This window comes from Stigmatopora argus, chromosome 2 (genome assembly GCF_051989625.1).
Source record: "Stigmatopora argus isolate UIUO_Sarg chromosome 2, RoL_Sarg_1.0, whole genome shotgun sequence".
Lineage (NCBI taxonomy): Eukaryota > Metazoa > Chordata > Actinopteri > Syngnathiformes > Syngnathidae > Stigmatopora > Stigmatopora argus.
Genome location: NC_135388.1, coordinates 13,687,336 through 13,715,130, shown reverse-complemented (window position 1 = coordinate 13,715,130; position 27,795 = coordinate 13,687,336). Strand labels below are relative to the sequence as shown.

Sequence of the window (27,795 nt, the reverse complement as noted above, 5' to 3'; positions counted from 1 at the left end):
AAATCACTGTTAAAATCAAAACAAATTGAAAAAAAGAAAAATGCAATGTCAAATCCCAGCCAAGACATTAAGTTTCCTTGTGATATATACATGATAATTATGAGATGTGTTGATTGGACGATTTCCATGAAAGAGGGCACAATGTGACAACCAACCCCGCTCTCCCTTACTTTGTTACTTTTATCCACTGATACAGTGGACAAATGGGGGTGTCTTGGACATGTCTTACCAGAAGGGACGCACACAGTGTTTTTTCTGGTCTCATACGGGAGGGAGGTATAATGTAGGTGGGGGAGAGTGAGGACAAACTGCCGCATTTTTACACATGCATCAATAGAAAGCGCAACGTGGTGCGTTCGCGGACTAATCCTTCAAATGCAAGATTCAAATCCCAAATTGTATGTCATCACCTCAACTGCTGAAGGCTATGCTGCGAGGTTTCTATTGGCTCTCGGCGACGTCGCTCATAGGATGGATTTTTTTCTCTCCATGTATATACTTGCAGCTCTAACCAGCTGATGCCCAGACAGTGAACGCGGAGCCTTCAGGGAACAAGTGTTACGTGCAACTTAAATCTTCGGCGTTTTATCGACCGAGGAATGGCTCCCACCTCCGTCCATGGATAAAGTGAGTGATTTTTCATCATGTCACGACGCATACAGGCCCGATCGGCTTTTTCGCCCCGCTTTCTGTCACACTCACGCGGCTTTCTCATGTTCCCACCTCATCCTCTCCTCCTGCTTCAGCATCCTCACCTCACATCTGCAAGGCAAATACACCTTGGCGTTTTTTTTTCTCCGTTATTCCCCCCGCGTCACTCCTAACGGATTGTACATTTTAACCAGTTTTCATCATTTTCTCAGCGTATAATGTATGCACCGGTTGTTGTGTAGGCTGACGGGAAAGCGTGCTTTAGTATTGGAATGGTGGCAACGCAGTTCGACGGTGCAGCAGTGTCAGCGCAACGTGCCATTTCTTATCTCTCACGCGCATCATCACCACGGGAGGCGTGTTTGTCTTACACTGACACTACCGAAAGTCATTGTGATTTTTTTTTTTGCACGCGTACGAGTGATGCACAGAAAATGGGATAGGCGCCGTCTCCAGCACGTTTCTGCTGCACCTACAGAGGGGATCATCTTTTTTTTTGGAGGGGGGGAGGTTGGCTTAATGGGCTCTATGATTACTCGTCAGTGGCAGCAGCAGATCCTTCGATGGCCTCAATCGCTTCTCCTGGAAGGATGTAGCAGAGTAGAGAGTGCACCGCATAGGAAGACGCCCACACACAAGGCAGCCCATGAGCCACATTAAAATAAAAGTGCGTTTAATGGAGCTGATGAACAAATTTGTGGAGGTAACTCGGTGGTACAAATCATTCCATTTCTAGATGTCATATGTACTTTGCTTGAGAATTCAGGATGGCTCTTTGATTTGACTTCCTACAAAACGTGTTGAAAGAAAACATGGGGCGACGGCTCGTTCAAAGTTGACGGGAACTATTGATTGAAAATGGAAGCTGGTCGCTCAGGCGGTTTCTAATAGTATGTTATCTTGTAGTGTAATGCATGGATGATTCACTTCCTGCTCTCCGTGCGCCCGAGTGCCCTTGAGCAAGACAGAGGGGGGCTCGTTGCAGCTGCCATCGCCATGTGAATAAGTGAAGGTGTTGAGCACCCTTGATGGAGAAAAGAGCAGTAGACTACTACAGAGATTCTAGTGGTGCTCGTGCTCATCATTGCCCGACTCTGACAGCAGTAGACAGACATCCAATCCATTTGTGACTGAGACGGATGGATGCCATCACCCCCAATCAAAATGGATTGGTCATCTATTGCTGTCAATGGCACTGAAATAGGCTCATTCGCTCCCATCCCGTCAATGCCTGTCAATGACATGCAGCATTTTAACTTTGCCAACTTGGGAAGTTTAAAGTTTTCTTTTTACAGTAGTCTGCGTTATATTTACAATCAGGTCTGTTCCTTTTTACTGTAGCTTACTACAGTTTACACCAGACTTTACCTTGTTCATAAAAATAAAAATCAAATTCAAGCCTCTTTTGACATATTGTTCAGCAATATGTCAACTGCTGCTGAAATGAGTGAATTATGTAGTCGAGTTGACTGCCATGGTGCACCCTGTTGAGTCTCTTGAAATACATTAACTCAGTTGTTATTCTCCTCAGCTGACTGTTGGTTAGTTACTACAGCTTCAATCAACGATCCGGTCAATCCTTACTTCCTTTATCATCATATTCTGACCCGTGGCTTGTTTGTTGTTTGTGATCCAGGCATCGCTGAGGGGAGTGTTCGAATAACCTGAAGTAAACGAGTGCCGTAAACATAAGAAAATGACAAGCATCAGAGCAGTAGAATGAGACAGACCGGGGTGTGAAGACGAAGAGGACTCGCGACGATGGGGTGTGGCCAGAGGCTCCCCGCATTTCTCCCGGACTCTCCACTTGCCTCCATCACACGGCAGGAGCGCCACCGTTGAGACGCCAGCGGCTCGTTTCACCTGCTGGACAATCGCCACCAAACGGTGATGTGATGAATAAGTTTGAAGTCCTTGGCATTGTGGGTGAAGGTGAGTCGCTGGAATCTGATTGCCTGCGTTTGTATGTGAAGCACGCACCTTGGCCACTGGGGGCATAGGTTATTCTCATCTTATTTTCATGTTTTATGGCACTGCTGGTGTGCCTATGTTGATTTTGTGTTCTTCGCAGTGTTGTGCAATAAAAAGCAATCTCGTACCGCCGTTATGATCAATTAAAGAATATAGCAGCCACTTGGTCCCAGTGCTTATATAAGAAGAGAGTCTAAGGTGATAAACGTCCAATCCATTTGAAGTGATCGTTTGTGGGATTTGTTTTCATTTCAAACCTTGTGAGCATGTGCAACGTTTTAAGCGTCGTGGGTAAAAACAGTGTAAGGTGTGCGTAGGAGCATTTGAAAGCCTCACCTCACGCCTTGGCCTTTTTATTTATTTTTTTAGTTTGGCACTTCTCACCTTCTGCATGTTTGGGAGACTGCAAGATAATTAAGAGGTTGCACCTTTAAAGCACATCTCTGACTCATGTCTTACTGATTCTTTTTTTCTTTCTGTTTCTCCATAAAGGTGCATATGGAGTGGTGCTTAAGTGCAGGCATAAGGTAAGGGTTCTTTAACTGCAAGTACAGTATATCACTTATTTATACTATATATATATATATATATATATATATATATATATATATATATATATATATACATATATATATATATATATATATATATATATATATATATATATATATCACAGTTTGTGATTGAGACATCCTCGTTGTTGTTGCTGTGGATGCAACGAATGAGAAAATTATGTAACAAGGGGTGAAACTCTCTTTTCATATTCATGTATAATTTGATCGACTCCCAGTGGCTCTTTGAGAGAAGTTGCCAAATGAATTCCATTCATGTATTTATCATGAATTGCACTTCCAGCAGTGCCTGTGTATACTTGACTGCTTGTGTACCTTCCTTTGCTGCAGTATGTTTATCAAAGCATCAGCAATGTTGTCGGGCTGTGAATTCTTGTAAATTTCTCTCACACAAATTACTAGGCAGTCTTACAGGAAATACTATTCTAATTAAAATGCAAGGGAAAATAATGAAAGGGGGTTTTGTTAGACAGGGCACACAAGAGTGGATGGAAGGCCACAGAAATAAATGAGAGTGATGTTTGAAATGAGCCTAGATCACATATCGGATGTATTCGCTACGCATCAAATGTAAGGGATATTTCAACATTTACTTGTGTGGTAGTATTTCCATTTCTCCCCTTGACTGACGAGAGACCAGTCATCTCTTGTAATTTCAGCTGTGGCATCGAAATTATATGGGACAGTTGATGTGCGTATTGGATAGCAGCACATTTTTATTATATCTAGTCATTTGGCTTGAGTCTCATCTCCAAAAATAATAGATCATTTTTGTTTTCTGGCTAATAAATATTTATTTTTGTGAGATTTAGGTGCCCAAGAAAGATCCTGAAGTGGATAAGGTGTTTGATAAACAAAAATTGCGATGTAGTGTTTGTTGTTGGCTATTGGTGGCAAGGAACATTGTAAGAAGAGTTGAAATATTTCGTTTTAGATTAATGTAGTCCTTCTCAGTTATTCTGGTGAATTTTAGACAAACACAACCCTAAGCAGAAGTGATTTTCCTTTAGACAACATGATTGTGGATATTTAATTTATTATTTATCCATTCATTATTCATACCAATCCTCACAAGGGTTGTGAGGGTGCTGGAGCCTAGCCCTGCCAACTGTGAGCAGTAGGCAGTGGACACTATGAATTGGTTGCCAGCCATAATTTATTATTATTTCATTTGTTTTTTTCCAGTTAAAGTATAAATTAATTTGCAATTTTGATCCATTTAGAAAATAAACATGATGTTTTCAGTGTACAATATGTTAAAAATAAAGAGAACTGCTTTTTGTTGATGTCTGTTTACATATTCTGCTCATGTCATATTCGGTCCATCTGCTATGAGGAGGAGTCTCCATGTTCTGCTTTGACTAAACGGGTTAGACCCAGAATGTTACAAGCATCCACTATAAGATATTCAGTACATAATATAAATAAAACAGCTTCCCCTAACATACACAAAAAAATAATTCATTCATTTTCTGAACCACTTATCCTCACAAGGTTGGGGGTGCTGGAGCCTATCCCAGCTGACTTTGGGCACCAGGAGGGGGACACCCTGAGTTGGTGGCCGGCCAATCGCAGGGCACGGGGAGATGGACAACCATTCTTGCTCACACTCATACCAAGCAGCAATTTAGAGTGTTCAACCAGCCTACCATGCTTGTTTTTGGAATGTGGGAGGAAACCGGAGTACCCGGAGAAAACCCACACAAGCCCTGGCTGTGCATGCAAACTTCACACAGGAGGGCTGACCTGGGATTGAACCCAGAACTGTAAAGCCGACGCGCTAACCACTCACCTGCTAGGCCACCCTATGAAACATAATGATATTCTAATTGGATTAAAATAATTATTTAAGTATTCATTTGTCAATATATTCATTTTTTAAAGTTGTTGTTTGCAATTATAAAGAACTAAACAAGTAGTGGAAAATGTTGCTAGTACAACAGTCATTCAACTAGTGTGGTGAATTGCCTTACGTATGAGGACACACAGCATACTAGTTTATAGGATTTATAATAAATTGCAGGGCTATCCAATATAATAGCTTAAAAGCTTTCTTTAGTTTCAATCTACTGCCACTATTTTTAGCAGGAGCGTTTATCAAGTAGTGTTTCTTCCATGAAATCCTGTTAAAAAGTGTCGAGTGGTAATGTGTGCACTGGCTTGTCAAAATTTCCTCACAAAGGATCTGCCGCATGATTCTCATTTACATGAAATGAATGGTATTCATGCTCTCATGTGACAGCAAACCCTGACCGTATTAATAGTCGATTTGCTGTACATGAGCACATGAGTACATGGGTTATTTTTACTTTCCTCAGCTGGAAGCAGGGGAGAAGCAAGACAAAAGGGTGGAGAGTGGAGGAAGAGAAGCATTGTGTGTGTGCGTGTGTGTGTGAGGTACTGATTTGAATATGGAGACCTTGCTGATGGTAAATGGGTCACCCTATTAAAAGTTTGAAGCTGAGGAGCTAGGATCGCGAGAGTCAATCATCAGAAAATATAGGAAGACATGCAGTGCTGAGTTGTGAACCAAACTGGTGACTCTGATAGCACTTAACATAATGCATTCCAAATGTGTACATCTAAATAACCCACGTCTCTACACTATATTGCGACTTGGAGTGAACATTTAATTAGCTGAGCTTACGCGTGCCAGCGTTTGTGCAATGTTCTGCCACTCGGTGCAAGTGTTGTAGCGTACAGTAGGTGGGCGTGTGTATGGAGGCTTACGTGTTATCATCAATTTGGGAATGACAATAGCGCAAACTACATGCGAAACCGTCTTTCCTGAAGCCAATTCCGGAGTGGTGAAATGACCTGTGAAATAATTACAAGACTTTGTAAATAAGTGTTATGCAAGATGAAGCAAAAAATGTTGCTATTTATTGTGAATATTGTACATACAAACTGTACGTATTTTTCAGGGTTGTTCACACAGTGTGTTGATACAACTGATTTTATTTAACATGTTCACTGTAATTTAATGGACTATTTTTAATGTTATCCAAGGATTTGGGGATGGAATATAGTATACAATGGTTTTCAAACCGTATTTACTGGACTATAAGTCACACTTTTTTTTAATAGTTCGCCTAGGCCTCTGAGTTTAGTCCTTTTTTTTCCACTCTGACTGCATGCAGCTTGTTATGCTATGTTACTTGATCGGGTAGAATGTTTTGATTGAAATCATTCTGATTTCAGAAAATATGCCTTCAAAATTAATGCTGCAAAATCAACAAGTGATTACGTGGAATATGTAATTTTTGAACCGCGCTAACCAGATTGAATTACGTTCGGATTGTGTTAGGAACGCTTCGCAATAGTCTACATAATAATAATAAATGCTGATAGATATCGAACACAGTTATAAAGAAACTAGAATAAAAAAGCGGTGCAGTATTTAAACCTATATTACTATTATAGTATTACTATATCTCTCCTGGTGTGACATTCTTTTTCCTTCTTAGATATAGACAAAGTCTTGTTTTATATTTTGGCTTGAGCAAATTGAAACTATGTCGTCCAGAACCCCTTGATGCCTAATGTATCAAATTAGGCAGAGCTTTTTTTGGTACAAATTCATTATTCATAAAAATAAGATCATTCTTTCTCCCGGCGAACAAAATGAAATGTCATTCAGGTTTAAAAGCAAGTTGTGTCATGCTCATGTCCTAAGCCTAATTTCATCTTTCATTTATGACTGTGCCTGACACCAGCGTGGCTGCAAAGCACGTCGAGTAAAGGTCATGGATGCGACACACATTTAAAGCCACCACCAGCACCTTGTAAGATGCTGTCGTCAAGCTTGCTGCATCATGCATGAGTGCGAATAATGGGGAAGTCCCTTACCACCGTCTTCCCATCCACTTGCCTTTGAATTCGGTCTCGCTCGAAGCAGCGAGAACATGTCATTGGGTGAAAATGTATTTCTTTACTCTCTGAAACATCTTGCGCCAAACAGTGGGTTTGCGTGGGAGATCTCACTGCCAGCCCCTCGCTGTGCACCAACACAGAGGCACCTCTGTTGTCTGACCCCTTGAGGAAAACAATACAGGAGAAGTATTGCAAAACAAGACATGACCTAGGCGACCCACACGTGTGCTGTACTTCTTTTTAGTCTCTCTCCTGCTTTGGAGCTGTTTCTTAAAGACGAATATAGAATCAGAGGGAACTAAGCCAGCGGTGATTTAAAGTTTAAACCAGCTCATGAAATCGTAATCTCTCAAAGTATCGTGAGTAACACTAAAATGCATTGGGTTAAAGGCCTAAGAATTACATTTTTAAGTGGACACTGTAATATCAGGCACAATTTGTCAAGTTAGAAAAAAAATCCTAGTCTCATTTATAATGTATTTCACAAAAAGTTAATTAGATATTTGTAAAAAAAATTGCCCAATTATTTTTCTCATTCTAAAAATGAAAATGGCGACGTTACTGTTGCGCACCTCTTGAATATTCAGGTTCTCAAAACCAACAACTAATTTCCCAGTACATCACAAAAATAAATGTTATATTAAATATTGCCTTTTCTCTTGGTGAATCCATCTGTGAGTGTTCCTTATGTTTAAAGGCTGATTGACTTCTTATACAGATAGCAGATAAATATATTATTTGAACGTATGACGGAGAGGGGCGTGACTAAGCCCACTCACGGATTACCTTTGCACAATGTAGAAAGTGGTATCACCCCAAAATTAATAGAGAAACTAACATGAGTCATTTCTCACTAGAGGAAACAATGTCATATTTATTGCGTGTTATTTGGTCACATGATCAGAAAATTTCCACAACCACTTGATGGGTACAAGAGTATTGTTTTTTTTCTTCCAACCCACATGCAGGACTCCCCTGTACAGCATGAGTCACATCTTACTGGTAGTGACCTGGCTCGCTTCACTCTTTGCCTTTAAAAAAAACTATATTTTGTGGTTCCTTAATGAAAGTTTGTATTAATGGCTCCATAATGATTGATATTAAATACAGGTTTCTTTACCTACAGTGTGTCTGTGTTCACCTGGTAGACCAGCAAAAGTCATGTTGAATGTCTGATTGTGGAACTAGAGCAGATCGTTGTAGAAATGCTGAAGAAACCAAAGATGCATCTTGAATATGAGAGCATGTGATGATTTATTCTTGTTTTGTTCTGTGTGGGGGTGTCCTCCAATGAAATAATTGCCTCTCGTCTCTGTAGGCTGGAAATATTGTATCAGTTCATTTCACTTAGTTATAGTTATTTGTTCCCTTGTTTATGCAAAGCTATCTATGCATCAAGGAATTGCTCTCATCTCATGCTTCTTATGCCAGCTCTTTGTATTTTAATGTTTTTTTTTCAAATGTCATTCTTAAAATATATATATTTTTAACAATGTTGAACCACCAATAGAATAATGATTAGCTCATCTACCATGGTGCTCTTTTCATGTTCTTCATTCGCAACAAATTTCTTTCAAGACTCAATTTCCAATGGATGTTATGCACAGTGTGTGTCTTATGTGGCTTGCAACTGGTTAGGGTCCAGTCACACAGTCAGCTGTGACCTTAATGAGCGCCAGCGCTTTCAAAAATGGATGTTCACAATGCTGTTTCCATGGTAACACAGGGCCACATGGCTATGCTTTTCCACATCTACAAGGAAATAGTTCATTTTCCTCACATGAATACACTACTAAGTAGATTATTTCAAAATAACAAGGACCCCGAATTGAAGTGTTTTTTTTGTTTGTTTTAATTATGTCGGGAGTTTCACTGTCAGTTTTTTTCCTGTACATTTTTTATGCTTTGAATATAAGGGAGCTCTGCACAGTGCCCTCATAAGCATGCAATGTGTTTAACTTGCAACTCTTTTCAATTCATAAAAATAATATTTGTATTTATATTCTCTCATCCTTCTTTTACAGGAAACAAATGAGCTGGTTGCTATTAAGAAGTTCAAAGACAGTGAAGGTGAGCAAGGATAAAGGAGGGTGATTATCATCTTTATCATCTTCATGTTGATGGCTGTGTTTTCCTTGTCCACCCAGAAAATGAAGAAGTTAAAGAGACGACCCTTCGGGAGCTGAAGATGCTTCGCACGCTAAAGCAGGACAACATCGTTGAGCTGAAGGAAGCCTTTCGCCGTAGGGGGAAGCTCTACCTCGTCTTTGAATACGTGGAGCGGGTGCGCAATTCTTTCTATCTATCTCTCCACTAACTACTCTATCCACATTCTTACATTTGCTCACTGATAACCAACAGCATCGTCATGGCGACAGATAAACTTCGTTTTCAATTGCATTCCCTCACTGTTCATACACAATTCTGTCCCGTTAATTCATAAAAGCTTTCATAATTCCCAAGCATATTTCATTGCTGAGTGGGAAAAAAGTGTAGTCTGTGAACGAGCAGTATTTTGTGGAAGATATGAAGTCACAAAAGGAAAAAAAATGTATAACTGATGGCCCCTCATGAACTATAAAACTGCCAAGACAGTCCACAAAATGTCAGCAATGGACTATTCATTCATTTTCAACACCACTTAACCCTGTCAAGGTTGTGGGGTGCTGGAGCCTATCCATTTTTTGTGTTTAGCTATTTCTTCTCAACAGTCAGAGGTCTAAGAAATTTGCTATTGGCGAACTTAAATAATTTTGAGCAAACGTCTATCACAAAAAGGTCATTTATACTAGTTAAATATAAGCCAACTGCCACTTCTACACCAAATAAACATACTACAGTCTCTTACTTGAAGCAATACAGTCCTGCTCTGAGTATTCTCAGTTCAGTGTTTTTTTTCCCCTCAAAAGACTGCTCGACTGGACCTCATCTTCCACAAAGCCCTAAAAAAAGTGCAACAGAAAATGGATTCATTTTTTTTGTTTTAAAATCAGTTCATGTTTACTTTTGGAGTGTGCTCTGCAGAACATGCTGGAGCTGTTGGAAGAAGTTCCTAATGGTGCAGCACCCGATAAAGTGCGAAGCTACATTTACCAGCTAATCAAAGCCATCAACTGGTGTCACAAGAATGAGATCGTGCACAGAGGTGAGTCAGTTCTTCATTTTAAATACATCTGGTTGAAATGGAATGCATGTGTAATGCCGTCAAGGACACAGAAGCGCGATCATTCACTGCCAGTACTCCAAGTTTAAAGTTGTGTTTGAATCTCTCGTTGCACCAGACATCAAACCCGAGAACCTGCTCATCAGCTCCGAGGATGTCCTCAAACTCTGCGACTTTGGTGAGTTGCACCTCATGTAATAATGCCATTAGAAAATATTTACTCAGTTCCAATGAAGTGCACTTGTTTTCCTGTTATATTATCTTAGCTTTATGGAAACTGTCCAGTTTAATAAAATACATAATACACCGGGCTGAGTCACCGCTGCTATCAAATGAGCAGTAATCACTGTGGTTATTTTCGTCATTCTATTTTTCCCTGTGAAAAATCTCGCTGTTTATTTATCACCTTGTAGATTGTGTATCCCCAAGAAAAAAATCAGCCACTGAAAAATTGCCAAGCAATACTATAAAACGCACAGTGGACACCTAAAAAAATTATATGCATATTTGCCCAATTGTTCCCCTAACAACATATTAATATTTAAGTGGACTCAAAATCTTGCAGATGTCCTACATAAGACTTTTTTAACTTACTATGCATACTACATAGCTTGATAGGCTCTCAAATGTGTTCATTTGTATTAACTTGTGCATGTTGCTTTGACTCAGGCTTTGCACGTAACCTCTCTGAAGGAACAGATGCCAACTATACTGAGTACGTGGCCACGAGGTGGTACCGCTCACCTGAGTTGCTGCTTGGGTGAGTGAATAATTGCATTCATTCTTTTTTTTTCGCACTGCTTATCCTCACAAGGGTCACAGGGTGTAATGGAGCCTAACCCACCCAACTAGGTGCACTAGGCAGGGGACACCCTGAATTAGTGAACACCCAATCGCAGGGCACAAGGAGACAGACAACCAATCACGCTTACATTCATACCTAGGGGAAATTTAGAACATTTTGGTTGTGGGAGGAAACCGGAGTGCACACAGGGAGGACCCACCTGGGATCAAATCCTCAATCCCAGAACTGAGAGGCCGACGCGCTAAACACTCGGCCACTGGGCTGCCAAACCTAATCACAAAGCCTCTAATTAAATATGATTATTTTCATTCCTTTTTTTAAATCGAGTCCAAGTGTACTACGTTACAATACAATATAATAATATAAAATGGAAAAATATCGACATTTTTCAATGGGGTACTGGTAACACTTTTCAAAATGGAGCTTGAATCCATCACTTCCGTCTGTCTATGTGTCCTTCATATTTTCACTGGTTTTGAAAAAGTAAGAAGGTCCAAGTTTTGGTACATTTTTATGGAACAGCACTCAAGGGGTCGGCTTAAACTGTTCTGAGCACACTTGCACAGATTTCCTTCTGAAACGTGCACCTGTTTGTCTTTGAAGAGTCTTGGGGGAATTTCAAAATAGTGAAAGCCGAAAACAGCATACGCATACCAACTACACATCGCATTGTTTGAAAAGTGATATTTTGGGGGGCTTGAACAATTTTAACTCTTTGGTCTCGGGCCAAACATATGTTGTTGATGCAGCTACTCTAAAATGTTCTGCTGCCTCTGTGTGCTTGCCTGATTAAGTAAATGCCTTGGAAGATTTATTGCGATGCTGTTTGAACGCCGCCTCCTCAAACCTTCTATCCATCCAACACCACCTCTGCTCGGCGGCTGCCAGATCGCCTGCCATTTCTTTCCAACTCTACTCCGCGCTCATTTCTCTTTTTAACGACATTATTCCCTTCCCTCTCCTCTTCAAGCACCACCAGCTTTGTTTTCTCATATGAGGCGCCAAAGTCATAGTCTGTTAACGACTTGACGCATTTTGTTTCATATATCAGGGCTCCCTATGGCAAGGCGGTGGACATGTGGTCAGTGGGGTGCATCCTTGGGGAGTTGAGTGATGGTCAGCCCTTGTTTCCTGGAGAAAGTGAAATTGATCAGGTTTGTTGTGACTCTGTGACTAACTTAGGTTAGTTATTCAAAGTCATTCTACTAGAGTACAGGTTCAAAGTCACCTGATCTGATACATTTGATATTGATGAAGAATTAAAAAGACAACAACATCATGTGTTTACCCCAATTTAAACAAAGCAATGACAGATTATTGTCGTATACAGCAGTGGTTTCAACCAAACAAAAACAAAAAAAAATCATAATCTATTTTCGGAAAATCAGCTGCGCAGCACAACCATTGCAATATGGACAAAAAGCACTGTATTTATGTGTATATATTTTGCTATATCCTTTTCCCATCCATCCATAATCACTTCAACTGGGAAGGCTGGCATTGAGTGATCATTTTTCACTAACATCGACGGCGATAGACGTCCAATCCATTTAGACTGTGAGGCTCTTGGTCAAGATGGATTGAACGTGTATTGCCGTCAATGGGCTAGTACAGTACTTAAAAATAATTCAAATACATTTTAAAAATCTGCTATTTTTTTCAACCTGATTCCAAACCTTTTGAATGTTATGCAATCAGGCCCAATTTCCAAACACGTGATGAGATCAAGGACATCTCCTCTGCCAATTTATTTTTAAATTAAAACACCAGCAAATTATTTAACCCATTAGACCTTAAGCTTGAAAAGTAGTCATATTCAAGTCATATTTATTTATTTTTACAGCTATTCACTATTCAGAAAGTCCTTGGACCACTTCCTGCTGAGCAGATGAAACTCTTCTACAACAACCCTCGCTTTCATGGAATCAGGGTACAACCTAGTAATTGTTGACGCTTTCCTAACGTCTTTCTCGCGTTGCCCTTCCTTGCCATCTTACTTTTGCATGACTTAGTCCAATAAAAGTTAATAGCAGGAGAGTCTTTTCCATTAAGATACAAGAGAGAGAGAGAAAATACTATTTTGTGTCACCTCAGACCAATAGAATGTCTTACAAGTGGGAAGAAAACCAAGGTTTAACATTTTCTGTGTTTGTGTCTCAGTTTCCTTCAGTCACTCATCCTCAGACACTGGAAAGGCGTTACCAAGGCATTTTGAGTGGTTTAATGTTGGATCTTATGAAGGTACATTTTCTAACACAATAATATTATTCTATAGAATTTTCATCAACATTGCTGTCCACAATTGAAACTTGATTACCTACAGTTCCAACAACTATTCTGTTTTTACACCACGGAACTCGCTTCAAGTGTCACCATAATTTCCATTGTATCATTATGCACTTTCAACATTTAATTCCCAAGTATACCAGTGAGCCATTGTACACGAATCACACTTAAATACCGCCCTCAACAGCAGCCAATGTGTTAATGCGCCTGTCTTACTCGTCAGAACCTTCTGCTTCTCAACCCAACTGAGCGCTATCTGACTGAGCAGAGTCTGAATCATCCTGCCTTCCAGCCACTGAGGCAGGTGGAAAGAGAGAGACCCCCACCCGCCTCACCCAATCCTCCCCGCTCTTCCAAGAGGAAAACACATCATCATGGAGAAAATACAGTCCCAACAAGGTCCAGTAAACAGCAATTACGACAATATTGAAATTAACTCTTTTATGCAGAGGTTATGATTTAAATTTTTTTGGCTGCCATTGACTGTTTTAGCCGTCCATTCCATGAACGTTTGGTCATTCGCCCTTTCTAGTCAAAATTGATTGGACATCTAGCGTCCTCAGTGGCACTGAAACATACTTTCATAGACAGTCTTCCCAATTTAAGATTATTCGAATGGCAGAAATTTTTTTAAATACTATGGGTGAAAAAGAGTGTTACTTGAGGCCATAAGCTTTACTGTTTTCATTCGTCTTCCGTACCGCTCACCCTCGTAGGGGTTGCGGGGGTCGCCAAACTCTGGTGTCTTAAAAGTGTAATCTGTTGATTGAAGTCATGTGCTGCTGGTTTCAGAAGAAACCTCATTAGTTAAACTGTCTGTGCTGAATCAGTTGAAACAAAAACCTGCACCAACTGAGGATTAGTTTGGACACTCTTGCATCAGGCTTGGGACAAAGTAAATGGCTCTCCTTGAGAAAAAGAATTTAGATGAGCATATGCATTTAATCCAGGAACATATTAATTATGACTATAGCATGTTTTAACTGGCGGAACATGAAACAGATTTTTTATTTGTCCCATGTGGCCCGATGAAGAGCACACAAACTCACTATGTTAATGTCCCCTAGGAGCCACAACAAGAGCTCAAGCCAACGCCGCTCCAGCAGCAAAGAATGTTCAAGTCTTCCACGTCATGGAGACCTCCATCACCTTGGTAACGAGAATTTCCTCAACGGTAACAAACCTCCATCCAGTTTGAGTCCAACACTGCACGCCAAGAGTCAGTACTTGTCCCAGACCCTGAATCGCTCTGCCTCGTCCAGCAAAGATCTTGCCAATAACAACCTCCCACATCTCCTCAGCCCCAAAGAAATCAAAAACAAACCTGAGTTTGATTTCAATTTGGGACCCTCACCCAAGTTGCCAGAACAGGGGCACAGTGCAAAGTATGGCCACAGCAAGCCCAGTGCTTCCTCTCGATCTCAGCAGCAGCAGCAGCAGCAACAACAACAACAACAGCAGGGTGGACGCCACACTTTCCTGGAAGGCAAGACCAACACTTTGCAGTCAGGAGGAGAAAAACAACACGGCAGACACTCCCACAGCGTGGCCGAATCAGCCCACGGATCCATGTCATCGTCATCCAAAAGCTCTGCCTCTTATCTCAGCTTGTCCAAGAGCCACAGTGCTCTTAGCGATGCCAAATCCATAGGGAACCTCAGCGACGGTCGACTTCACCCTGATGATCCCAACTCAAATGCAGCGGCAGCAGCGCCGGTGGGGTCCGGCGCACGTTTCTTTCCTACCAGTTGTCTTGACCTCAACGTCCCCTCGGGGGCGCCGGGACCGCCCGGAAGCCCTTCGACACGACACAGCGATCGCTCCGGCCACAGCCCCGCGTCCCGCGGCAGTAGCAACATCAGAATGGAGAGCAGCACATTGGATTCATCCTCCAGACACAAGTCCAGACATAAACCAGTTGCTCCAGGTAAGGTCACTAGACACCTCCTTCCTCTTTGTATTGCTTACGTGACCTTTTGGGGTCACACTCTGCTCCCACTTCCTTCACAAAATGTTTGACAAATCTTTCCTCTCATCCCCAGAGGAAGCCAAGCCACCCGAACTCTTAGATCCTGGTGGTTCCGTGATGCCCGCCACCCATACACTGCCCTCGCCGCATGATTCGTACCATTATGGCCTAGGTTACTCGTCCCCCTTCTCCTCCCAGCAACGGCCTCAACGTCACTCCATGTACGTAAGGAGAGAGCGTCACCGACCTCATGGCGCCGATGCTGGAATGGCGGGCTTGCCCCCTCCTGGCCAAGCGATACCGACACGTGCTTCTAGCTTGCAGCTCCTTTCCCCGCAACTTCAGCACAGGACCACCCTCACTGGACACTCAGTGAGCTCCTCTCGGGAAGACTGCACAGATGGCATGACCAGGGTTAGTCACTATCATTGCTTAGGCTATGGCCACATTTGAGTGGCAAACTAGCTGACTTGCTTTTGTAAGCCGCGTCTACAATAGTATCTTATCTTGGGTTTGAGTGTCTTTATAAGCAGTATATTCAGTAGATCTGATGCATTATTTGGAGTAAAACCGAATGTTCACAACAAATGGTAATGGTATCTAATAAGTATTAAAATCTTGGGGGCAAACTGTATTAGGACAGCAGGAATATTTGGTCATTGTCAGATTGATTACGGGTGAAGTTGAGTGCCTTTTCCCTTCAGTGCATTATTACTCACATTTCGGTTCCTACTGCAAATGTGACAGCCATAATATAGTATCATTTTTTGTCACGTTCAATCATAGCATGTTCAACATGTGATGGTTGACATCAAAGCGCGGTTTGACAGGGCGTGCGTGGCCCAGAAAACATGCACACAACCTGATATCATCAAGTAAGACTTCCAGCATGTGCCTGCACACACTCACAACGCCATTGCTGGTTCCGGCACTGCGGAAACTCTAAAAGGGTTTTAAACATGCTGCAAAGTTGTTCAGCGTGCACATCCCTACAAAGACAGAGAATTAGAGATATGAGCATCAACCCCCATTTTGGTAGATACAAAAACATAGCCGTACCCATATAAAAACACAAGCAGAAATGGGTGCTTTTGATGGAGGATTTTTTTCTGTAAAAAGGCTGCAGTGGCACCCTGGCTTTTTAATGTAGCTATCTATATCAATGATATTAGAAGAATTCCTTATCAACTTTCAATGGGTATGCTTTGACTTGTCCATGTCTGTTCCTTTGACAGAGTGAGCAGTCACCCAAAGACATAAACCACCCTTGCGTCCCCATCAAAGATTCAACAAGGGACAACGCTGCAGCTTTTCATTCTCAGAGACTGCCCAAAAATGAGGTTTGACCGTACATGTCTTACTACTCCCATCAAAGTAAACTTTACCGAGAAGCTTGTTATCCATCTCCTATGCGATGATGGCACAGAGACTCTTTGTATTTTCTTATTTCATCCCCAATCATGTGTCTTATAGGTTGGTATGTATCACGATCCTCACGGAGAGGATGGTGTGTCCTCAAAGGAGAACCGTATGATCTTCACCGAGTCTATGCCTCGAAGAGTTGGCAGCTTTTACAGGGGTAAATGCATGTACTTTAGTTCACTCATCAAGCACTATTTCTGGCCATAGATGTCCAAACCAAAATGATCATATACTGCTACCACTCACATTAAAAAACAAGGAGTTAAGTTTTGAAATTACTTAATGAATTACTCCAAGGTGAAAATGTATTAAAAAGTCCTCACTAGCCGTCAACCCCTCAGTTTTGGGTCCCCCTTTTCCAATTTCCTGCTTTCTTGGCTTACTTGTTTGTCTTCAGTGCCATCCCCTAGACCAGATAACTCCTCGTCTTTCCATGAGGGTGTTGGGCAGGGTCGGGGACCAGTCGTGCCCGTTGTCCCCGGTAATCCTGTTTCTCTGGGCAATCACTCCAAACGTCAGACTGCCTTTGACTGGTAAGCTTCTGCTTTTAGCTCCTTAGTGTTTGAACATTGTCTAGATCAGTATTTCGCAACCATTTTTGAGCTTCGGCACACTTTTTGCATTAAAAATTCTCAAGGAACACTACCATCTGAAAATCTGTTAATTTTAAACTATCTTCCCTATAATAACAATAGTCATTCTGATCAAAGTTTTATCAGCAAGAATCAAAATTATTTAAATTTTTTCATAGTGACCAAATGTCACCAAAAGTTGATGTCTGAGGACCCTGAACAACTTCCAGTTTGAGTGATGCAAAAATAAGTAATGTCATGTTTTTAATCGGGTAATTTTATGACTTTTCTCCAAATATTACTTAAATCTCCTAATATTACGAAACACAGACTTTCCGTCGCCAAAAGCTGATGCCCTAGAAACCAAACAACATCCGGTTCATGTTAGAGATGACTTTTTGCAATTTCTCGTGACACACCTGTTTATTGCTCACGGCACACCAGTGGTTGGGAAACATTGGTCTAGATCAGTGCTTCTCAATTGTTTTAATTTTTGGCACAGGAAACATACCGATCTATCCCCCTCACCCACCGAAAAAACAATCAAGCCAAGCACTCACTATCTGCATTGCTCTATGCCTTTCTTTCAATCCCTGTAAAAGATTTTCTCGTGGTGTCACTGACTCACTAGATAGTTTTGCTCTGTGCTCTTTGTTCTTCTTGGTGCTGTACTTCATGAGCGAACTCTGACCGTGAGTGTGCCAATGCTATCCACGGAGTGAATGTGCAATGACACTTTATTCTACTCCGCCCCACTACTTAAGAAGCACTGGTCTAGATGGATGACGATTAATTCGTTTATCACAATGAGGCCTTGTCATTACAAGCACAGATAATAACGAAGCTTTCATATTCCAGGAGCACTGCAGAAGCAATGGTGTTGAATCCTCCAGAACCCGCCAAAGAGAAGGAAAAGCAAGGCTTCTTCAGAGCCATTAAAAAGAAAAAGAAGAAAACACAAATAGTAAGTGCATGAGCTGCCACGACCTGTTTATTTGTGGTGAAACGTGGGAAATGATTACCCCGATGCCCATGGGGGCGCCGTGCTGAGAGTGATGAGTTTTTCTGTCTGCAGACTGACATGGCGGACGGGAGGAACCCCAGTATCAGGAAAAGCCTCTTCCCGCTCTTCAGCTCCAAGAACAGCATCAAGCACAACTCTGCCGTCAAAGTCCTTCCCGTCGTACCCTCGCCGATGCTGCAACAGCAGCCTCCACCGCCGCCGTATCCTGGCACAACCGTAAGACAAAGTTCCATTGACATGTTCAAATCTTCAGGCCATCCCCACGCGAAGCTTCTCACAATATTCGTTCATTGATAAAAGGGACCAGTGAGCACGCAAGAGCATTTGTCCTTGCAGAGGGGCTCAAAGTCATCCTCACACCACGGAAGCCGCCGGAAAAACCGAGAGCGATCTCGAGACAGAGACAGGGAACGGGAGCAGAGCCGAGAGCGGGAACGGGACCGGGAAAGAGAAAGAGGACGAGAGAGGCTAAATGAATGGCCTACGGAAAAAACGTCAGATTCACATTCGCAGGTATGTACATTAGAAACTTAGCTGAGAACATTCTTGTGTTGAATCTGAAGTGATACTTCAGTAAAAAGTTCAAGCGTCATAACAAAAAATAGCATTGACCAAGTCAACTTCTTTCAAATGATGCCTGTTGAAAGAGGGAGAGGTGTTTGTATTTGCAGACTTGACTTGAATATGTATTTTTCTGTTGCCGTCTCCACACCTGGCAGAGCCAACCGCTGAAGTCGCTTCGCAGGCTCCTTCACCTCTCCCCTTCTCCAAACCAAGGCCAGCCTCCTCCTCCAACTCCAGCTCCGGCAGACCTGCGCTTCCAAACCCCCCTGCCAAACGCCCCTCTGCCCTCCAAAGCAGCTTACGCCGAGGGCAGGGGGCACGGCGAGAGTCGGGGCCACTCCGGGTCCGGTGGCTCGTCGCAGGCCAAGAGCCGCAAGCCTAGCTACCCGCTGCCGGGCCAGTTGGAGTCGGCCTGGCACGTGTCGGCACTGCAACGGGCCGAGGGCGCGCAGTTCACGGCTGAACAGCTGGGTATCAAACATGGGCAGAATGGACCCACATTTACCCGTGCCTCCCGCGCCAGAATGCCAAACCTCAATGACCTAAAGGAGACAGCGCTCTAGACGCGACCTCAAACCAAAGCGCCTCATCGTGGACCCACCCGCCGAGAAAAGAAGGAGGCGCTGTCTGCCATCTGGTTACAGTTTACATGAAAGCTTCTTGCATTCACCCCACGTGATGATCTGATGGCGATGCCGGACCATTAATGAGCACTCGCAAAGGGACCAGACCTACAGGAAGCCTGTTGAGCATTTAGTCCCTATTCTCTCCAGTTCAAGGGCCTGGTAATAACTAGTACACTTGTTCCCCTCAATAGTAAGACAAACTGCACTTAATGTCTGTAAAAGATTGTATACTACAAGTGTTTACTAGTGAAACATGACTAGTAATCCAAAATTGTCTTTAGTAACAAGGACATAAAAAAGCGTGCTAGTGAAACTGGATAGCAAAAAAAATGCATTTGTGAGCCATTCCACCAAAACCAAGACCAGGATTTGGGATTTCCACTTTCCAAAACTAAAAAGATAGTTGAAATCTGAACATTAGTGACAGTTTTCCCTTCAAATCTGAGGAATTTTGAAGAAATTCAAGATCATATAAATGAGGCAAAAGCGACGAGGCATATTTGCCTTTCAAAAATATTTTCTTCAACTATACAAACGTCTGAGCCCCATTTTGAGCCTTCATAGAAATCTGGTTACACCACGCTGCCACACATGAAGACACTAGTTGACTAAATTGTGTTACTAGTTAGGTTAGGACTTCCAGATTACTGGTGATGTAGAACCTGCCTCTGCTGCCGTCTTCTGTTCAAAGAACACACCCGCAATCACTGCGCTCACCCTGGTGGCCACGCAAGCAAAAATGTTTTCAAATATTTCACAAGAGAGAGAGTGAGAGAAAAAAAATATAGCAACATAATTTATTTGTTTTAAGTCAGAGAATATAATCTAGAGCTATATCTCTAATAGGATATATTGAAATATAATAAGGATATATATAGAGTTAAATGTGTAATTACAAGAGCTTTAGTTTGACAGAGACGAATATAGTTATGTTATTTAATGGTGAATGTCATTTCTGTTCGTTTTGATATGGTATCAAAATAGATTCATATTTTTTTTAACTTTTCTTTCTCTTTACTATGGACAATAATGGTTATCCAATGTGGGGGGAAAATTGTCTTAGACATGTAGTTGAAGAATATACGTGTCCAGCAGTTGAAAGCATTTCAGGGCTGTTTGTTGACATCTCGACAGCAGTTCTCCCCTTCCTTGCTGCTACATTTGGAGAATGCATACCAAGAAATTGTTTTTGTTTAAAGTGAGCATCTTGGAATGAGGTCAAAATGTGGATTCATGACATCATGTTTAAGAAGAAATTTAATGATAGGTTGTGAAATAAACACAGTGAAAAGACTATAAATTATACAACTGTTATTGGTACGTGTTTGGTGGCTGTTCTCCCATAATGTATACAAACTTTATTTTGTTTTATTTTGTTGTTGTTGTTGGTATATTTTTTTACACCTTATATAAGCTTCGGTTTTGTTAGTTAGTGCCCCTGTTTGCGATCTATACATTTTTAAGAGCCATAATCAAGGATGATTTATATTTCTAATTAATAGTTTGATGGATGGATTGATAGATAGGCAGGTAGATAAATAGATGGATGATAGACGGATATAAAATCGGCTTTAAAAGAGAAACAACAGCAAAATGTTAATTCAAATTCAGTATCTAGGTACTAGGCGGCCCTGCAGCTTGAGTGGTTAGCACGTCGGCCTCGCAGCTGTGGGGTCCTGGGTTCAAATCCAGGTCGGTCCACCTGTGTGGAGTTTGCATGTTCTCCCAAGGCCTGCGTGGGTTTTCTCTGGGTACTCGCGGTCTCCTCCCACATTCCAAAAACATGCATGGTAGGCTGATTGGACACTCTAAATTACCCCTAGGTATGAGTGTGAGAGTGAATGCTTGTCTGTCTCCTCGTCACCTGCAATCGTCTGGCCACCGATTCAGGGTGTCCCCTGCAGCTGGGATAGGCTCCAGCACCCCCCATGACCCTAGTGGGGAGCGGTTCAGAAAATGAATGAATGAATATCTAGCTACTTGACTGATTAAAAGCAATAAAATTGATTAAGCGATTAAATGAATTGACTAATGCCATCAAATCAGGGGAATTGGAGCTAAACATAGTCAAGAGGGAGACTGGGATTAAGAGCCCACATTTATTATCCATTTTCCTTGAGCTGCCCTATGTCGTGGTTATCCTGATTGTATTTGATTTGTTTACATCATCACTAGAAACAGTGTTGACATGGCTTGCCTTGCCGTGACCTGAAGCCTTACTTTGACTTTTGACATGAAAAACGAGGCTTCCACTCCCCACGACACTTCACGTGTATTTACTAATTCTTTGATCTCTGAGCTAAGAATGTGACTCCGAGGACGGCATTTGCTTGTTTTCATTACACAGATGCCCACTTCTTACAAGGTGTAAATATAAAGAGTGTATCTATACTGACCATCCACACGATTATGATATAATAAAAAAAAATCACAATATTTTTTGAATGGTGCACGTCTGTTTGGATATGTTATATAATGCAGTCGAGCTGGCGCCACACATTTAGTTAAAAATTGCCCCTTGACACCAATAAGAAGGAATCGCATTTTTCAGGTAAAACCTCATTTACTTGTACACGAGTGAAGATTTCTTTCAGGGCATCTTTAGAGTCAATATAATCCACGATGGGGCAAAAAACGACATGTACATGCAATATTACTTTCAAATATAAATACAAATTGAATAAGAGGGAAGATAACAGTACAGTTACATTAAATACATCTAAATTTCTAATGTAGAATTTAACAACCAAACTGCTAATTCGGAACTTTTTGTAGGGTAAAAAAAATAGGGTCATATTATTTGTCATAAATTTATATTTAAACTCATTACACAAGTCAAAGTTTTTGTTGTTTTGGTTTTAAAATCAGACGGCCCAAAATATTCTTAACACCTGACTTAAAATATATATATATATATATTTCTTAATGTTAAAATAAATCCAATTAACAATATGAAGAAAAAAAAGATGGTTGAAACCAACTGAAGAATTAACACATTTCTAATGTAATATCAGTTTATAGACTAACACAGTTTGTTAAAAAAAAATAAAAAGTAGTTTTTTTAAAACTGAAATATTAAACAATTTCATGATGAAAAAAACTGATGGAAAAGAAAAAAAATCCACCTTAGAAATACTATCTTTCCCTACGTGGAACTTAGCATTATGAAGCCAAATTAGGAGCACCGAATTATGCCAACAAACGACAGGTTTGAGACATTGTGACAGGTAATATGTTACACGGCAGGAACACGACCTGGGGTGTTTGTTTTTCCATCACCAACCAAAGATATTTAAAGTCATTGCCTGCCTTTTTTTTTTAAAAGAGAGGCATGTTGAAAGCTGTCAAATTCCCTGCTGACCACTTTGTGTCAAAAGAGGTAGCGAGCATTTCATTCCGCTTCTACACATGAAAGGAGTGTTCTGGATCCGTTCATACCTCTTCCATGGCAACGCTCGCTCTATGTCGCCATCACTAATTAACGCTTTCATTTTATGCCATTTCAATGCAAATAGAACAATTGACCAAAATTAAATCAGCTCGTGAAACAAATGGAATAAGGATTGTTTTTGCAGATCAAACACACAATAATAACCTTTTTTTAAACTATTTTTTTTCCTCCAGAAAAATTGCCTATATATATATTCTTATAACTCTGGATTATTTTGTTCCGTTATAGAAATTAAATCCATTTAAAAAAGAAAGCCATTGAACAAACACATTTCGACGCCAATTGGCATCAAATCAAAGTTGACTGAGGGCAAACTTGCGTCATCAGTGGCAGCAGATGAGTGCATAATTAGAAATAAATACATTTAGAAAAACAGATTTTTTTACCTGATTTCTATTGATTGAAGAATGAAAGTGGAGGGATTTCAAGTTAGATTGGATTTCTCTGGAGAAAAAAAAATAAGTGTGCACACCCCAGGCCAAAATTTTAGAATGAAAATCGCACAACAGAAACAGGAGAATAAAAATACTGACAGAATACACAAATACTAAAACTGGTTTGGACGAAAGATTAGAGGGCGACTTCAGGCACATTTGCTCATGCAGATCAGCATCTCCAAACGCAGAGCAATTCGTGTGTGCCAACCCAAGGGGATGATGCGGATGTAGCGCGCCACGATGGGAGGCCGCAGGAGGTTCTGCACCGAAGACGAGCGGTCCGAGTTCCCGTAAAACACCTGTGAATGCGGAGAAAATCAGCACCTCAATCCGTCCGCGGTCAAGACAGATTGTTATTACACTGACCCTGTTGTTTCCAGTTTGGTCTTTGTAATAGATCCAGTTGAGTTTCTCGTCAGTGCGGTACTGCACGCTGTACTTGGTAACCCACTCGTCGGCGTCGCAACGGCCTTGAGTGAGGATCCCTGAGACCACCGTGACCTCCCTCAGGTCAATCTGCAGCCACTGAGTGTTGTCTTGGTACTTGGACAGCCATGCGCACCTGTAGCAAAAAAAAAAAATACACCAATGCATCCAGTACTCGGAAATTAGGTGGGTTCCTGTCGAATTGAGCTATTTTCACAGATTTGGGGCAGGAGACAAATGGATTAATTAAAATGCATCATATACAGTGTAATTATTAGGATGGGGGCGTATTCTGTTGTGTTTTAATCATTTTCTTCCATAGTGCTGTGCAGTGATGGAAAAAGATCTATTTTTGACCTGTCATGAGGGATACATATTTTTTATTGGTTTGTTTATCAAAACAAAAATAGAATCCAACCCTTTTCTAAGAAGATCTATTTTTGACATGTAATGAGGAATACATATTTGGATTTGGGTTGTTTATCAAAACAAAAATAAATAGTTTTATCCTTTTCTAAGATCTGTATCTCCCATGATGCTTATTGGTTATTAACTGTTGACTTAATATGATCCTGGTTCTTATACGAAAAAGTACAACAAATTGTAAAAGCAAAACATCTTATCTTGTATCAGTGGCTGTAAATTGGGCTGTTTTTTTTATGGGTTAGGGTTTTTAATAGTGCGAGTGGGTTGTATCCTTCTAATCTGGCAACCTTGAATGAATAGCAGTAAAATACACTTCTACCCACCCAAAACCTTGACTGTTGAGCCGAGCCTTGCTGGGCAGCCAAGAGGCAAACCATCCGCTGTATTGGTCCTCGTTGGAGCAAGTGATCTGATCCGGATTCACTGATCCGGCCTCGAAGCCCAGAGGTTTGTGGTACGGACACTCTGCATCAAAGAAAAATAGGTAATCCTCCATTTGCAAATTGTTCAAAAAAAAAAAAGGATGCAGGTGGACACAAATGACCATCGCGCAGCCCCTTAAGCTTAAGCGGCCCTCGCAATAACCGACATCTCTTCCCTAAAAGCATCCCTCTTTAATTCTCTCCCGCGAAAGATCAGTCGCAGCCATTAGTGGAGCGGGCAGACAGATGGCCTCGTCGGCCCCTCTTGAGTTTTAGCGCTCCTCAATCTGCGCCCTCGTGTGACATCCGTGACCTAAAACAACACGTTCTGGTGGGAAGTCGAAAAAAAGCCTGGAAGAGAATTTCCCCTCTGCGTGCAACAAAGAATTGCACTTTTGTTTATTTCTTCTGGCACTAAGGCCCCCATCCAATCTAATCCCAGCATTACAAAGCATTGAGGAGATAAGTACTTGCATAACACCAAAGACCAGGACACGGATGCAATTTGATTATAGATCTTAGGGGGAAAAATACAATTGCTGGCTGTCTCAATCCTAAAACAGACAAGTATACTCACGCATGTCTCTGTTGGGATTGCGCCCAATTCCAGTTTTAATATTAACCCCTTTCATGGAGGAATTATTATTCATATTGTAAACCCTTCCAAGAAACTCATTTAACTCATTACGTGCCATCGACGGCGCTCACCGTCCAATCCATTTCAACAAGGAGGTGGAGATGAAAGAGTGTTGATGTGCCCCAGTGGCATTGAAAAATTAGCATAAAATGATCTAAATCAGGGGTGTCAGACTCGGGTTGGTTCGCGGGCCGCGTTAACGTCAACTCGATTTCATGTGGGCCGGACCATTTTAGATATAATATTTAGATGATTTTTTTTTATAAATGGATTAAAAGAACTGGATTAAAAGCCCTGAATATTCAGTTTTTCATAGATCTAAAACAATGTTTATTTGAGCTTTTTTTATATGTATATTTTGATTTTACAAAATGATTTTTGAACTGAAAACACAAAAAATGATTAAAAAATTACAATTATTGATTTAAAAGGGGGAAATCAGGAAATGTAATATAGATCTATACTCTTCATTTTAATTTGATCCTAAAACAGAAAGTCGGCACTCATGATTTACTTTCGCGGGCCAAACAAAATGATGCGTCGGGCCAGATTTGGCCCCCGAGCCGCCACTTTGACACGTGATCTAAATAGCTCTTAAATTTGAGCCTTAATCTTAGAAAATATTTTATTTTTTTAGAAATCACTTCTGAAATAATTATCCGCTCAACTTTCTCCTGTTTCCAGTACTCATCAATTCACACTATCTTAATCGCATGTTCCAAAATGAATATTTTTTTTTTTTATATCAGTCAATATTTGTATACTTTCCACTACAAGCATGTGGTTTTTCCTGGCAGCTCCCCCTTTCCCCCCATAGGAGCACATTCTCCCTGCAGTGATGCATTCATCTATGAACGGCACATTATAAATAGACATCCTCTTCATTCACTTGCCTGCGCCCTGTTAATTCATTGATATTTTCTCAGTTGCATTTCTGTGTTTGGGCTAAAATGTAAAAGTGCTGATGAAAATGCATGTTACCTGGTATGCAGTCCACACCCCTGACCGAGGAAGCACTGATGGACGAAAACTCTGTTGGCGCCACACCTTCGTCACAGTCACATTTGCACGACCTGCTGGTCCACGCTTCAGAAACACCGGCCTTCAAAAATATAAATTTACAGGTAATTGACAAAAAATTGCAGGATAAAAGACATAAATCAATTTAACTCATCCTTTGCCATTGACAGAAGTTGAACCAATTCATCCTGGAAGGATTATGTCAGTCAAACATTTAACAGTCATTTAAAACATGATTTGAAAACAGTATGTTCAAGTAATATTAAAAAATGATGTGCACTACTTATTGTAAAAAAAATAATTTGACATAGAAAATGGGCTAACCAATAGTAAGTGGTTTTTTTTTAATCCCAAACTGTATCATTGTGTCAAAAGAAAAATGTAATGAGCAAAATGTATTTGATCTGCATTAATCGCACATTATTTCCATTCATTTTCTGTACTATTTATCCTTACAAGTGTCGTGGGGGTGCTGGAGCCAATCCCAGCCAACTATGGACAGGGGATATCAAGAATTGGTTGCCAGCCAATGGCAGTGCACAATTTGAGGGTACATTTGTGTAGATAGTATACAGAAATTTCCATTTGCATAGGGGTGTACAGATTGTATCAAATGCCTCTTCTGAAAGTTGAGAAAAATAGAAACGCCATTGAGGAATTATTCAGGGGTGCTTGAAGATCAGCACCTCAAATGTTTGTGCACATGCCTGATAAACTTGAAAAACTACAGCAAAAGTATAATGAGTAAAACACTACATAGTAACTTTATGTAAAAGAGAGTCAATGAATTATAGTACATGATAAAGCACATTTAAGAAATGCTAATAACTACAAGCACAATAATAAAAAAATGAGTTTTTAGTGTCAGGAATCAGGCTAACCAACATTTTCATGCATTGTGGTGGCAGTGATGTTTGGCAGTACCTCTTGAGCATGGCTGTGGAGGATCACTGGTCAGCAGATGGACAGTAAGAGAGAAGAAAAATAAATAAAAATTGTACCAGTGCTAGAAATTGAAACTCTGACAAGCAGCAATCAATTCCACCATAACTCATCAACGGCAATCTTACCGTGAGCCACCAGAAGCACAGCAGGCAGAAAAGGACGCACGTCCAAAGACATCTCGCCGGACTGCAACAAGCAAGAACCCATGCAAAATCTGGATTACAGTAATCCAAGCACCCGATCCTTATCAGGCAAAGCCCCTCCTACAGCTACTGTGGGTGGTGGGAGACCAGAGCTGTGACTTGTTTGTCATTGTGATGCCATCTAAAAAGATTATGATCAATTTTCTAACTCAATACTTGTAGTTTTCTGCAATTGATGTTAAATCTGATGCCATCTAACAAGATTATGATCAATTTTCTAACTCAATACTTGCAGTTTACTGCAATTGATGTTAAATCTGTTTCGTGGCTAGAAATGCTCCATCCAAAATGGATTGCAATGATCATTCACCACAAAAATAATATACCACA

The 27,795-nt window shown here is 41.0% G+C and overlaps 2 protein-coding genes across 3 annotated transcripts; one reads left to right on the top strand and one right to left on the bottom strand.

The window, feature by feature from the left end:
* The first annotated feature begins 330 nt into the window (after positions 1 to 330).
* On the top strand, positions 331 to 21,934 carry cdkl5 (cyclin dependent kinase like 5). Its single transcript, XM_077623961.1, has 21 exons — positions 331 to 627; positions 2,288 to 2,583; positions 3,115 to 3,149; positions 9,092 to 9,137; positions 9,215 to 9,351; positions 10,092 to 10,212; positions 10,349 to 10,408; positions 10,900 to 10,990; positions 12,087 to 12,189; positions 12,879 to 12,965; positions 13,196 to 13,276; positions 13,545 to 13,720; positions 14,389 to 15,248; positions 15,364 to 15,704; positions 16,526 to 16,630; positions 16,764 to 16,869; positions 17,110 to 17,245; positions 18,143 to 18,248; positions 18,360 to 18,524; positions 18,609 to 18,821; positions 19,028 to 21,934. Exons 2-21 carry the CDS (start codon positions 2,547 to 2,549, stop codon positions 19,433 to 19,435), a joined length of 3,414 nt encoding a protein of 1,137 aa, XP_077480087.1. The 5' UTR covers positions 331 to 627; positions 2,288 to 2,546; the 3' UTR covers positions 19,436 to 21,934.
* Positions 21,584 to 27,523, bottom strand: rs1a (retinoschisin 1a). Of its 2 annotated transcripts, none has more exons than XM_077624004.1 (6): positions 27,388 to 27,523; positions 27,242 to 27,267; positions 26,279 to 26,399; positions 24,562 to 24,703; positions 23,753 to 23,948; positions 21,584 to 23,685 (listed from the first exon to the last, which is right to left on the bottom strand). In XM_077624004.1, the coding sequence occupies exons 1-6, from the start codon at positions 27,467 to 27,469 to the stop codon at positions 23,533 to 23,535; spliced, it is 720 nt and encodes a 239-aa protein (XP_077480130.1). In that variant the 5' UTR covers positions 27,470 to 27,523; the 3' UTR covers positions 21,584 to 23,532. The 2 variants fall into 2 exon arrangements, with proteins under 2 accessions (XP_077480130.1, XP_077480120.1); XM_077623994.1 differs by having other exon boundaries at positions 27,203 to 27,267; positions 27,388 to 27,486.
* Positions 27,524 to 27,795: the final 272 nt, after the last annotated feature.